Genomic DNA, 11,319 nt, shown 5'->3' with positions numbered 1-11,319 from the left:
CTAATCTTCCTTCCCCTCCTTTCTGAACAAGGACACAACCTGGCTTTCCAAAGTCCATGTCAAACGTCAGTCCGAGGCCACACTCTCCACTTGGAGCTCAGGACTTCCAAGGCCCTGCAGGAAGCAACTCAGAGAAAAATTGGACCTTCAGCTGCCACTGTGGCCATGTGACCCACTAGGGTGACTCACAGGCTGGCCACACCCCTAGAGGTCTCCCGCCAGCAGCCAGCCAGCCAGCCAGCACAGGGATGCACCTTATTACCAATGGGAACAGCTACTGCCCTTTAGTCTCAAGAATCACACTTTCTTTCAGCTAAAAGTACCTGCCATCAAGTAAATACAGGTAAGGCATCCCATTCCCAGCCCTCCGAGGCTTCAGGCAGCTAGGAGCAAAGACATTTTGATTGGAAAAAATTTCACTCTTACACATTGCCTTTTCTTCTTCCCAAAGTTTTATTGGGGGCAAACTACAAAACATTTACAGTACAATGTTTACAGTCACAATTTGTAGTGAACTGATTCCCCAAATATATTACAACTCAAGTTGACTTATCTTGTTACATTCAAAAACCTACTTGTCAAAGTAGTCCAGAGAGTACATACATAGTGCTCCAACTGTACCTACAAACTACACTACGGCTGCTCATTCATCTGCTGTCCAGGAAAGCTCGAGACATTCCTGCCCTTCTACATGGGAAAAAATAGTACAAATTTTAGCATTCTCGGTAATTAAACAAGGCATATTCGCGTACTATATACCATTTCAGCACTAAGAGGTGGCCTCTTCACTTTATAGCATAAAAAAAGTGGTAAAAATCTTCTTTTGTGCAGTTGAACCCATCCTACATTCAAATTCAAGCACTAATAAAAAATACTTATTTGGTTGAGGAAGATTAAGGCAAGTTCGGGCCCTTCTGAAGGCACGGTGAGACTACCCCCCATTATTTATTGCTACATGTCTTTATACTCAAGAGTATGTCACAGTAGAGCTGGTGGAATCAGCAAAAAAATTTTTTTGCTAGTTTATCAAACTTGGAATTAGCAAAATATGCCACATGTGAGCCTGATTGCAATGTGGCCTTTTTTTTTTTCCTCTAAAGGTGGATGGGCTACAACCATTATACATTCTAAGAAAACTCAGATATCTGTCAAACTATTTCCACAGCATCGAGATAGATTTCTGTAAAGAAATCATGGAATCTTTCGCAATTTACGTAAACAAGGAAAGAAATTAATGAAATAAATATTACATACAATCTCTTAAATTAAGATTTTTACTCATTTACAATAAAATAACCAAGTGAAGTTACAAAAGGCATATATTACTGTGAAAAGAACATACACTCCACATTTTGCCGATTAATAATGGCAATCATAATTTAACATAAAAGAATATATATCTATTGCTTCTCATCATACTTGATAAATACAGTATGAACAAAAATTTCAAATGTATACTTTTCACAAGATAATAAATAAGTTAAATAGTTTTCTCATATTGAGTTGTGGTGCAGTGGTGCGAATCAACTCAAAAACAGCTAAAAATTCAGCAGTTATTTCCCAACAATTTACAAACTAAGCTCTGCCCAAGGCTTCCAGAGAGCAGACAAAATGGTTTTAAACTAAACATCCACTAAGTGGTAGTAATGAAACCAGTAACCAGTACAGACTTTGGAATGAATGGGTTTTCCCCAGACATATAGAACTTCGTTAAAAAAAACAAAACAAACCTAAGGGTGAAGGACTGCTATCAAGGCATATTCTTGGCAGAATATTGGGCTCTAAAAGCTTACAGTTCAGCAAGGTGGGGGCTGGCTGGTTTGTTTACACTGGTAGGAGACAAATAATTAGGAACTTTCAGATCGAGTTCCGCATCTGGACTGTAACTAATGCTTCTTCAAGTGTAGAGATGGAATGGTGGCTGTAGCTGCTGGTGCTGGGCTGATTTTTCCTGGAGTTCCAAACTCATCGGGAAACCTCAAAGTTTGCTTGGTTTTTTTTCCTTTTTGTTCTATTCGCATCACAACTGCCCTGTTGTGAATATTTTGTTCATCAATACAAAAAGTTCGTTGGCTTTTTTTGTTTTGCTCAACAAGAATGAAAATTTTGTAATAATAAGAAATAATTAAAAAAAAAAAACCGAAAGAGGAAGGGGCGGGGCCCTCCCAGCCGAGTTCGAGTCCAAGTGCTCGGGGGTGGGGGCCTGTCGCTCGGTCTCTCGGGAGCTGGCGCCCCCCACCCCAGCAGGAGCGAGGCGGGGAGGGAGGCGTCAGCCCAGCCCGCCTCTCGGCCCCTTCCTCTTCCTCACTGGCGCCCCCTTGCCTCAGTCATCGGAGATGGAGAGGCGGCTGAAGATGGGCAGGCGGCGGCCGGGGTCGAGGCTGGGGGACTCGGAGCCGCTGAGGCTGCCAGAGCTCAGCGAGCCGCTCAGGTAGCTGTCTCGGTCCGACAGCGAGTCGGGGGGGCTGGGGGGCGCGTCGAACACGGGGGACTCGGACAGGCGGCGCGGCAGCGGGAAGCCGAAGGGTGGAGAGGGCGGCGCGGCGGCGGCGGCGGCGGCCGGGGGCGCCGCGGGGCCGGGCGGCTGCTGGCTGCGGTAGTAGGCGGCGGCGGCCGCGAAGCCGTGCGTCTGCAGGGCCAGCGGCGCGATCAGGCTGCCCAGCTCGGGCCCGAAGGCGAAGGCGTTGTTGGCGCAGGCGGCTGCCGCGCAGGCCGCGCACGGGGCCCCGGGAGCCAGCAGGTCCTCGGTGCCCCCGGGGCCGTAGAGGAGCGCGGCCGCGGCCGAGGCCGAGGCGCAGCACGTCGGGGCGCCCGAGGGCGTGGAGGCGGACGAGCAGGAGGAGGCGGACGAGGAGCAGGAGGAGGCCGAGGAGCAGGAGGGCGGCGGCGGCGTGCGCGACGTGGGGCTGTCGAGCAGTAGCGGCGACTCGAGGCCGCCCGGGGGCTGGTGGTGGCCCGTGGGGAAGCCCGAGAAGCTCAGACTGTGGTGCAGCTTGGGGCGCGGCTCCCGCGGGAAGCCCAGGGGCAGAGCATCGCGGACGCCCAGACCGCCGCGCGGGTCCCCCGCCCCCGAGGCGCCCCCAGAGCCGGACGGCGCCGGCCGCCGCTCGTCTGCGTTGTGGATGAAGTGGCAGCGTGGCCCGTAGGGGCAGAAGCCGATGGTGTGGAAGGTGCGGCACAGCTCCGTCTTGTACTTGGGATGCCGGGTGAGGCTGCGCAGCTCGTGGAAGCCGTGCGCGAACTGGCACTTCTCGCCGTACTTGCACGTGCCGTTCTCCTCGAAGGGCCGGCACAGCTCGGTCTTGTAGCGCGTGGAGTTGATCTGCGAGCCGCCGCCCTTCTGCTGCTGCAGGTGCAGGAGGTGCTGACTCCGCTCGCCGTTCTCACTGAACGAGCGGTCCCGGAACTTGTTTTCCTTGTTGAGCAGCGCCGTGCTGCTGCCCCCAGACGGTGGCTCCTTGAGGGGCGCGTAGGGGCCCGCACCTCCCGCCGCGGCGCCCGCGAACTTGGGCGAGCAGCTGCCGGGGCTGGGCGCGGGCTGGGCGAGCGCGTGCAGGTTGCTGGCCGAGTGCCGTCGGAGGAAGCCCGGCGCGAAGGTCGAGCCGGAGGCTGTGGCCACGGGGGTCCCCACTGCCTTCTTGTCCAGCATGGTGTTCAGATTTATGTTGGCCAGGGACTTGTCCGCCTGCCAAAAGGAGGGGAGCCGGGAACAGATGAAAATCAGGAGGAGGGGGCAGAGTTGGGGCGAGCAGTGGGCCAACTTTCCAGCTTTCTGATTTTATCCTCCGCTTTTTTGCTGATTTCAAACTAGCCTCCACCAATGCACGCTGAAGAGCAGCAAACTCGCGTTGGGAGGGGCGGGAGAGCGCAAGGCACTCACCGGGCTGCGCTGGTTCCGATCCCGAGATCCGCGGCCTGGGCCCCGGAGAAGGCGGCATGCACTGCCCGGGAAGCCAGGGGCAGCGTGGCCGTGGTCGGCTCGGGAGAAAACTCACCAGCTACGGCCGCTCCCTCCTTCTTCTCTGCCCTCCCCGCTCCTCCCCGCCCACTAGGCGCTAGCACACATTACTGCAAACTCCAGGGTTATTTCCCGACCCGAAAAGTCAAGGAGGGAGGGGTCCCTCCAGATCGAGGGCAGAAAGCCGTCTGGATGCTCGAAGGGCTCCTGCCAGCCCGCCTTCCTCCCCTCTGCTCACCCGCCTACCTTGTACAAGAAATCGAAGTCGTAGAAGGCCGACAGAAGTGTGGTCGACATGTTTCGGGGTCCTGTAATGGGTCAAAGCTGCAGGTAGGGAGGTTGGGAGGAGCCCTTGGGGCGGCGCGGCGGAGCCCGAGCCACGACGAATAACGGGCGAAGGACAGGGAGGGAACGAAAGTTTGCTGAGGGGTGAGCACAGCGAGCTGAAAGCAGCGTGGATCGGGCAGAGGGGCCCCTGGAGTGCGGAGCGGGGGGAGGAGGAGAAGAAGCGATGAGCGCTCTCGGGCGCCCCGGGGTGCCGGCCCGGCCCGCCCCCCCGCGCGGAGCCGACGGCAGCTCGCGGACTGCTGGAACTCCGCGGGCCGCGAGCGCGCTCCCTATATAGAGGCCAGCGCTAGCGAAGGCTGGGCGAGCGCCGGGGGCGGGGACAGAACGCTGACCCCGCTGGGGTCTCCAGGCAACGCCTCCCGCCGACTAGCGGACGTCAGACGCCGTCCCGGCCTCCCATTGGTCGCCGCCAATTTTTTTCCCTCGGGGGAGGGGGTGGAGTGGCCTCGGGGCGGGGCTGGCTGCCCGGCCGCCCAGGCAGCGTGGAGAGCTGTGCCGGGTGGTGGTGTTGGGTGGCGGCGGGAAGGGAGCGCCTTCCTCTGCCTGTGGGGCCGCGGTGTTGGAAAGCCCCAGCGGGTTCTGTGAGGCCGGGGTTCTGCAACCCCGGACTTGTCTTTCCTCGCCTGATCCTGCCAGGCGGACAGGCGCAGCTTTTATCTCCCACCCTCGGTTTTGTGCTGGGCGCGGGAATTTGCAAAATGCAAGCATATTGCAACCGTCCGCGTGGCTGGACCGGTTGGCAAGGGTCCGCGTGGCCGGGCCGAACAGACCTAGGCTGAGGCTCTGGCCGGGTTGCACGTGGAGGCGCGGTGGGGGCGGGGGCGGCAGCAGCTTCGCGGGCCGCAGTCTCCCCAGGGGAGTCCAGGCCGTGTCTCCGCCCCCCTCCCCGCCCAAGCTCGGTAAACAGGGCTCCCGCGCCCGGGCCTGCCGGGTAGGGCCGAGTGTCTGAGCACAAGGCGCTGGCTTTGCTAATCACATCACAAGACCTTGAGCCCCGGCCAAAGGCGCGGAGTGGCGCGGGGCGTCCTGGGCGGGGGAGCCGATCGGGTGAACGGGAGGGAAGCGGGGAGTACTGTGCAGGCATGGAGGCGATTTCCTCCACCCTTTATGTGTGCTGATCGGCCGGGCTTCTCCAATTCTCCTGGGTTTGGGGTGCAGCTGCCAGGCAAGGCTCGCCGCCTAGCGCAGCCTTGCCCTGTGGCACCCTCTAGGCCCTGGCCATGGGGAGGGAACTGTGCCCCGCTTCTCTTGGTGGTGGCTGCAGGATCCCGTTGAGGCTTACCAGCGTCCCAGCCGGGGAACCCCCCTTCTGTTGCATACCGGGCCCCACACTCCGCCTGCTTGCCCTGGGATATGCACTTTGCTAACTTGTGCAGGCCTTGTGTCTGGGGACGGGGCAGACACCCCCACCTAGCGCCCAGTAAGGCTAAAGCGTTGGACAGCCCCGTTCGCTGCCGCTAGAGTCAGTACTGGCTGCCAAAATACTGGAAACCAGCCTATGATTTCACCCAGCTGGCAGCGCAGGCTGCCTAAACGGGAAAGGCCAGGACCTGCAGGGAAGGAAGCTTGATCCACACAGCCTTCTCACACGGCTCTTGCAAGGTCTGCTTGCACCCAGCCCTTCAGGGCTGATTGATTTCCTCTGTTAATAGGGAAAGGCTGGAGGTAGGCGAGTCACTGGGACAGGACAGCCTAAGGCCCGTGTGCACTCCCCACTGCTGTGTTCCCCTAGTGGCCAGGGCAGGGGTGGGAGAACATCAGGGTCAGCAGTGTACGGCTGGAGTTCAGGCCCTGCCCCTGACAAGTCATGCGATCTGCAGCAAATCACATATACAAACAATTGCTTTAGGTACCTGGGTTTCCTTACTTGCAAAAAATAGAGAAGATAACAGTTTTGCTTTACTCACCCCGTACCTTTATCAAGGTCCAAATGAGATATCCAGAGAGGTGTTTAAATGAAAAGTACAAACCACCATATACATTACAACAACTTAACAAATTCTAATGGAGAGAGCCAGGCTTCTGGGCTATGGCTAGATGGGTGGAGGTTCACAGACCCAATGTTACAGAGTCAGGGGCTACCAAACCTTGGACCCTGGGGAGCTTGATGCCAAGAATAGCTAGTGACGGCTTCACTCTTCCCACCTGCTCTGCTGTGGCCCCTACACAGGGCTGAGCAGCTGGGGCTAACACTGTTTTGTTTCTTGAAGTGGCCCCAAACACCAGACTATGAGCCCTGAGAGGATGATCTTTGAGGTTTCTCTGAAGAATTCATCAAGAAAGTGTGAAGCAGTCATTTCCCCAGCCAGTGGTAGTAGGTTAGTAGCAAGAGTGCAGATACAAAACTGGTAGAAACATCTGTTTCTCCTGCCCTCCAAATTGGGCAACCCCACTCCACAGTGGTGAGAACATTCACTTTGTAGAATAGAAGGATCCTAGAGGTAGTATGTAAACATGTGCTGCTACAGGCCTTGGTACAGAGTATCTGCTAGTGTGCTTTTATCACATAACTGCTTTAAGTAAGGAAAAAGGGAATGCTGGCCTTTTCCACTGGGCTGAGCTTTGTTGGAATTAGTTTACAATTAGCCTCCTTTGGTTATCACCACGTCACACACCAATGCCTGCCTTCTCCCCAGCAAGGTCCTAGAACAAGACAGACATGTTGGGCTGGCAACTTTCCATCAGGTGTGGACTACGCAGATGCTTAACTAGATAATTAATTCAGGATCACAAAAACCACATTTGGGGCTGAAAGGTTGCAAAATCACTCAGGGAATTTTCTGTTCTCTTTAGGATGAAACTCTGGACACTTGAGTTAACTTCTTTCCCCCTCTTCCTGCAGATCCTTTTTTTTGATATGTTCAGCATGGCCACATTTTTAGTATTAGGTCGCTTTCTCTCAGAGAGACAAGTTACATTTGAAATTGCAGCTTTTCTGCAGTAGGGAATGACCATATCAAACTCTTTCCCCTCTAACCTGTACCTTCAGATCTTCTAAGTGACTGCTCACCCAAGAAGTACTTGAAAATATCTACAAATTCTACAAGTTTACTATAGCTGAAAGGTCCTTTTCATAGAACTAGGATCAAAAAACAAATGTGGGTGACTACAACTCATCCATGCTATGAATTTCAATATTCTGTGGGTAACACTCTGAGGCTACCTGTGAATTAAAAACGGTAAGTCAATGAGTTACAAGACCAGCAAAACACATGCAAGAGTGCCACCTGCTGGTTATCTAGGGAGGAAGGCTGGGCTGGGATTGGAAATGGCAGAAAATTTCTAGATTGAGACACTGAATTGGATAAATGTATTTAATGGCATCTTAAATAAGAATCTTGTTGTTACTGTCACCAAGCACATGTCGTTAAACAGTGTAGGGATCCAATGAATCACTTGTTCTGCTCTCCTTTCTCCAGGTTCCTTCTAACAGCCAGGAGTACATGCTTCTTGGGTGGCAGAATCCTTCTTAGCATTAGCACCTATTTTTGAGGGAGATAGGAGCAACTCTCCATGCGATCTTTAACAATTAGGGTGCAATGTGCTAGGCCACTGCAGGCCTTACAGATGCAGAAAATAAAAATAAATTATTTGTGTGAGGTTGACCCTTACTTAATTCTCCCAGGACTCAACATTTGGAATGTATTTTTGCTTTGCTAAGAGGGAGTAAAATTTAAAAATCTGACCAAATGGGCTGTTTGCCAGCTAATCCAGCCTCTCCATATAACTCAAAACAAAATAAACATCATCATCAACAACAACAACAAATGAGGTGTGTGTGTTAAAACCCAGTTCTGTGCAGCAGGTTCACGGAAAACGCTGGCTGGGAAGGGTAGTCAGGCCTGCAGGTGGCTTGCACCTGGGAACAGAGTAACTATTCACCACGGTGGCCTCACTTCCTACAGTAGCTGCAATAAACCTGGCTGCCTTGAATGAATGAACTGAAGAAAAATCCCTTCGTGTGCAGCAGCAGCCTAGACTCTCAGTAGCAGGGCAGGCATGAGGGGAAAGCTTCTGAATTTATGTTTGAAAGCTCCCTACACAGCTAGTGGCCAACAGCCCCCTGCTCCGCCCCACCCCCACCCCGGCCTTTCTGCCACACAGTGCTTCAGTTCTGGAGAGTTAAGTGACTGCTGCTGCAGGGGTCCGAGGTGCTGCGAGTAGGGGCTGCTGCTTCTTTTCCCCCCAGAAAGGCCAGCAGCCTTAGGCCAGCCAAAGTCCTTTCCTCCTGAATGCGCAGTCTTGTGAACTCTACAGTCTTGAGAAACTCAGCGGTAGGTGGCAGCTCTCTGAAGAGCTGAGAAAGGAGGTGCTGCTGCTGGGACACAGTCCTCTGCAGGTGACTGAGCCTCTCAGAGCTGGGCGGACGCCAGCCTGACCTGCAGAGGAGGTGCAGGAGTTGCTGGTAGAGGTGTTTCGCGAAGGTCAGGGTCTCTGCCCAAAAGTTAACTTCTGCCTTTTCAAACAGGTAGTCGTCCTCTCCCTACATGAAATGAAAAGGCCTGAAATCAACCTTTAAGACCCTGAGAAGCCTCAGGCCGACTCAACGCAAGAGGCGTGTCCCCTCCCCCACGCAAACCAGGGCCCACTTCTGCCTGTCAGCACCAGGCAACCTTGAAGGTCACCTTCTGTTTTCACTCCTGGTACTTCTCCAGCACAGAGGAATTTCCCCCAGACTTAACATGGCCTTTGATAAAGATGTACTTGTAGCTCAAAGCCAAGATATTTTGGGGGAATGATGTTGAAAAGGGGACCTTGAGGAGGGAGTGGACCTTAGCGTGAATCCAGAAGTCAGAAAGGAGGCTGGGAGGGAAATCTGCGCTGTGGCCTGAAGATCAAAGAATCACCAAATGTCAGACACTGGCCTCCAACAATGGGACCCAATTCCTACAGTGCTATGGGCCTTCGAGGTCATTTTATCACCAACTCTTTATCATGTCTCTCTATTTCCTGTAAACAGGCTGCTTTTTGAACTCCTGGCTTGCAGGGAATGCCAAGCCAGCAGGCCCAGATGGGCATGAATCTGTTTTCAGATTTTGCTGCTTGTCTTGGTCCTTGATTTTGCTGTCTGCTCCCCCTGGAGGTGAAAAACTTCTTCTACCAGCAAGTTCCCTGGGAAGTCTCTCATTTCTCAGATCTAACTGAGGGAGAGCCTCACAATTAATAAGCATTCTTCATAATTACACTTTTTTGTTTCTGTCTTTGTTTTTTTGAGACAGGGTCTTGCTACATAGTTGAGCTGGCCTTGAACTCACTATGTAGCCTAGGCTGGACTCAAATTGGTGTGGATCCTCCTGCCTCAGCCTCCCAAGTGCTGAGATTACACTCTTGATACCTAAGGAGCTTCCTTCAAAGGTCCCTCTCCAAATGACCTGAAGGCTTGCCACTGGAACCCCCAAAAGTGAGCATGAGGGCTTCCCCAGTGCTCACTGCAGGACCAGCAGGCAGTTCTCCAGGTGAGTCTCTACTTTGCAGCCAGGCTTCCAGCAGATGCGCTAGGACGGTGAGCACTGTAGCACCCTGGCTGCCTCCCGACACCCTAACCCCTGGATTACCTGATCCGCACTCTCCGCACAGCCCACAAGGTCATCGCCCTCTCCCAACAGCCACTCCAGCAGGATGGGCAACCCAGTGTCCAGCTGGTCCCATTGCTGGAGCAGGTCACACAGGACAGCCAAGGTTAGGGCCAGAGCAATAGAGGCATCCACTTGGCAGAAGGCGAATTCTGCAGAGACAGGAGAGGAGCAAGCAATGAATACACTTCTTGGGGGGATCCCCTGCCACCAGCTCACTGAAGGCCCGGAATCCCCTTGCTGTCTTTAGGGCTAGAATGAGTCATAGGTCTGAACCCTACCACTACCTTTCCAGTGTGAGCAGCAGTAGCCCCAACTGTGGGAGGAGACAGTTCACCCCTCCACGGGGCCTAGTCCTCTGGTATCCTTTTGGGTAGATACCTGTGTCATCTCTGTCGTCTTGGAGCAGGGAGGCATGCTTTTCCTCAATGGCCACAGAGTGTTTCTTTCTTCCTTTTTTTTTTTTTTTTTTTTTTTTTTTTCGTACTGAGGATTGAACTCATGACTTCATGTTTGCCAAGCAGGCATTTAAGCTGCTGAGCTAAATCCCTGGCCTAGAGTGTTTATTTCAAACTGTGTGGACCCTAAGTCCCAGTCACAACTACTAAACTCTGCAGATAGTAACCTTTAATATATATATATATAATTTTTTTTTCCTATTTTTGATACCAGATCAAACTCAAGACCTTGCACTGGCCAGGCAGGCAATTAAGCTGCTGAGCTAAACCCCCAACCCTTCAGCTATATATAATATGTAAACAAGATGGCTGTAGCTATCTTCCAACAAATTTTTATTTATCAATACTGAAACCTAAACTTCATGTATCACAAAATACCATTTTTCTGATCTTTTCAACCACTGAAAACTGGAAACGCCATGTGCAGCTATGGCCATCCCAAAGCAGGGGTGGGCTGGATTCTGCTCATACGTTGCTGCCCCCTGTCTTCACTGAATTGGTTTCTTTAGACCCTTGATGGCCCAGCCACGTTGAAGAGGGGGCCGTAGAAAAGGGGAAGAGGGTGCAGAGGAGGAAGTGAGGTGCCTGGGGAAACCGCTGCTTGCTTCACCATTTGGCCTTAGACAGCCCTAAGTGTGGAGCTGTTGGGAGGGGGAGGTGTGGACACTTATGTCAACACCCCAGTCTCCAGGAGACATGGAACTTGGGACTGAAACCTCCCACTTTGTACCAATGCCCGGTACATATACCCTCTGTTGGGCCCTCTGCTCCCCCAAATCCATATCTCCAACCTCAGCATGCTCAACACTGGGCCCCAGTTCGAGTTTCTCAGCACACATACAGGAAGAAGACTGAGTCAGGACGAGATGGCTCAGTTCTCTAGGGTGTTCAGTGAGGCTCCCCTGTGGCCTCGTGGGTGGTCAAGTACATCATCAGTCCTTCTGGCACCTATGCTTTTTAGTTTTTGTTTCTGCAGTGCTGG

At 53.1% G+C, this 11,319-nt stretch overlaps 2 protein-coding genes across 2 annotated transcripts in view; both read right to left on the bottom strand.

Moving 5' to 3' along the window:
• Positions 1-434: 434 nt before the first annotated feature.
• On the bottom strand, positions 435-4,534 carry Zfp36l2 (ZFP36 ring finger protein like 2). The gene is made up of 2 exons (XM_063229253.1): positions 4,205-4,534; positions 435-3,685 (listed from the first exon to the last, which is right to left on the bottom strand). The coding sequence occupies exons 1-2, from the start codon at positions 4,253-4,255 to the stop codon at positions 2,324-2,326; spliced, it is 1,413 nt and encodes a 470-aa protein (XP_063085323.1). The 5' UTR covers positions 4,256-4,534; the 3' UTR covers positions 435-2,323.
• Positions 4,535-7,606: 3,072 nt separating this feature from the next.
• Thada (THADA armadillo repeat containing) overlaps positions 7,607-11,319 on the bottom strand; it is a 315,049-nt gene continuing 311,336 nt past the window's right edge. The window contains exons 36-37 of the mRNA XM_063229252.1: positions 9,862-10,031; positions 7,607-8,789 (exon numbers count right to left, since the gene is read on the bottom strand). Coding sequence (XP_063085322.1) covers positions 8,415-8,789; positions 9,862-10,031 — 545 coding nt within the window. The 3' untranslated portion in view covers positions 7,607-8,414. The remainder of the gene's footprint in view (positions 8,790-9,861; positions 10,032-11,319) is intronic.

This window comes from Cavia porcellus, unplaced genomic scaffold (assembly GCF_034190915.1).
Source record: "Cavia porcellus strain 051 isolate PalLab524CR breed Dunkin Hartley unplaced genomic scaffold, mCavPor4.1 scaffold_1, whole genome shotgun sequence".
Lineage (NCBI taxonomy): Eukaryota > Metazoa > Chordata > Mammalia > Rodentia > Caviidae > Cavia > Cavia porcellus.
The sequence above is the reverse complement of the archived record's forward strand: the minus strand, read 5'-3'. Positions and strand labels throughout refer to the sequence as shown.

Coding starts and splice junctions, on each gene's coding strand:
- Zfp36l2 (XM_063229253.1), bottom strand. CDS start 4,255: ATGTCGACCACACTTCTGTCGGCCTTCTACGACTTCGATTTCTTGTAC. Junction 3,686..4,204: donor ACTTCGATTTCTTGTACAAG/GTAGGCGGGTGA, acceptor TCCTTTTGGCAG/GCGGACAAGTCCCTGGCCAA.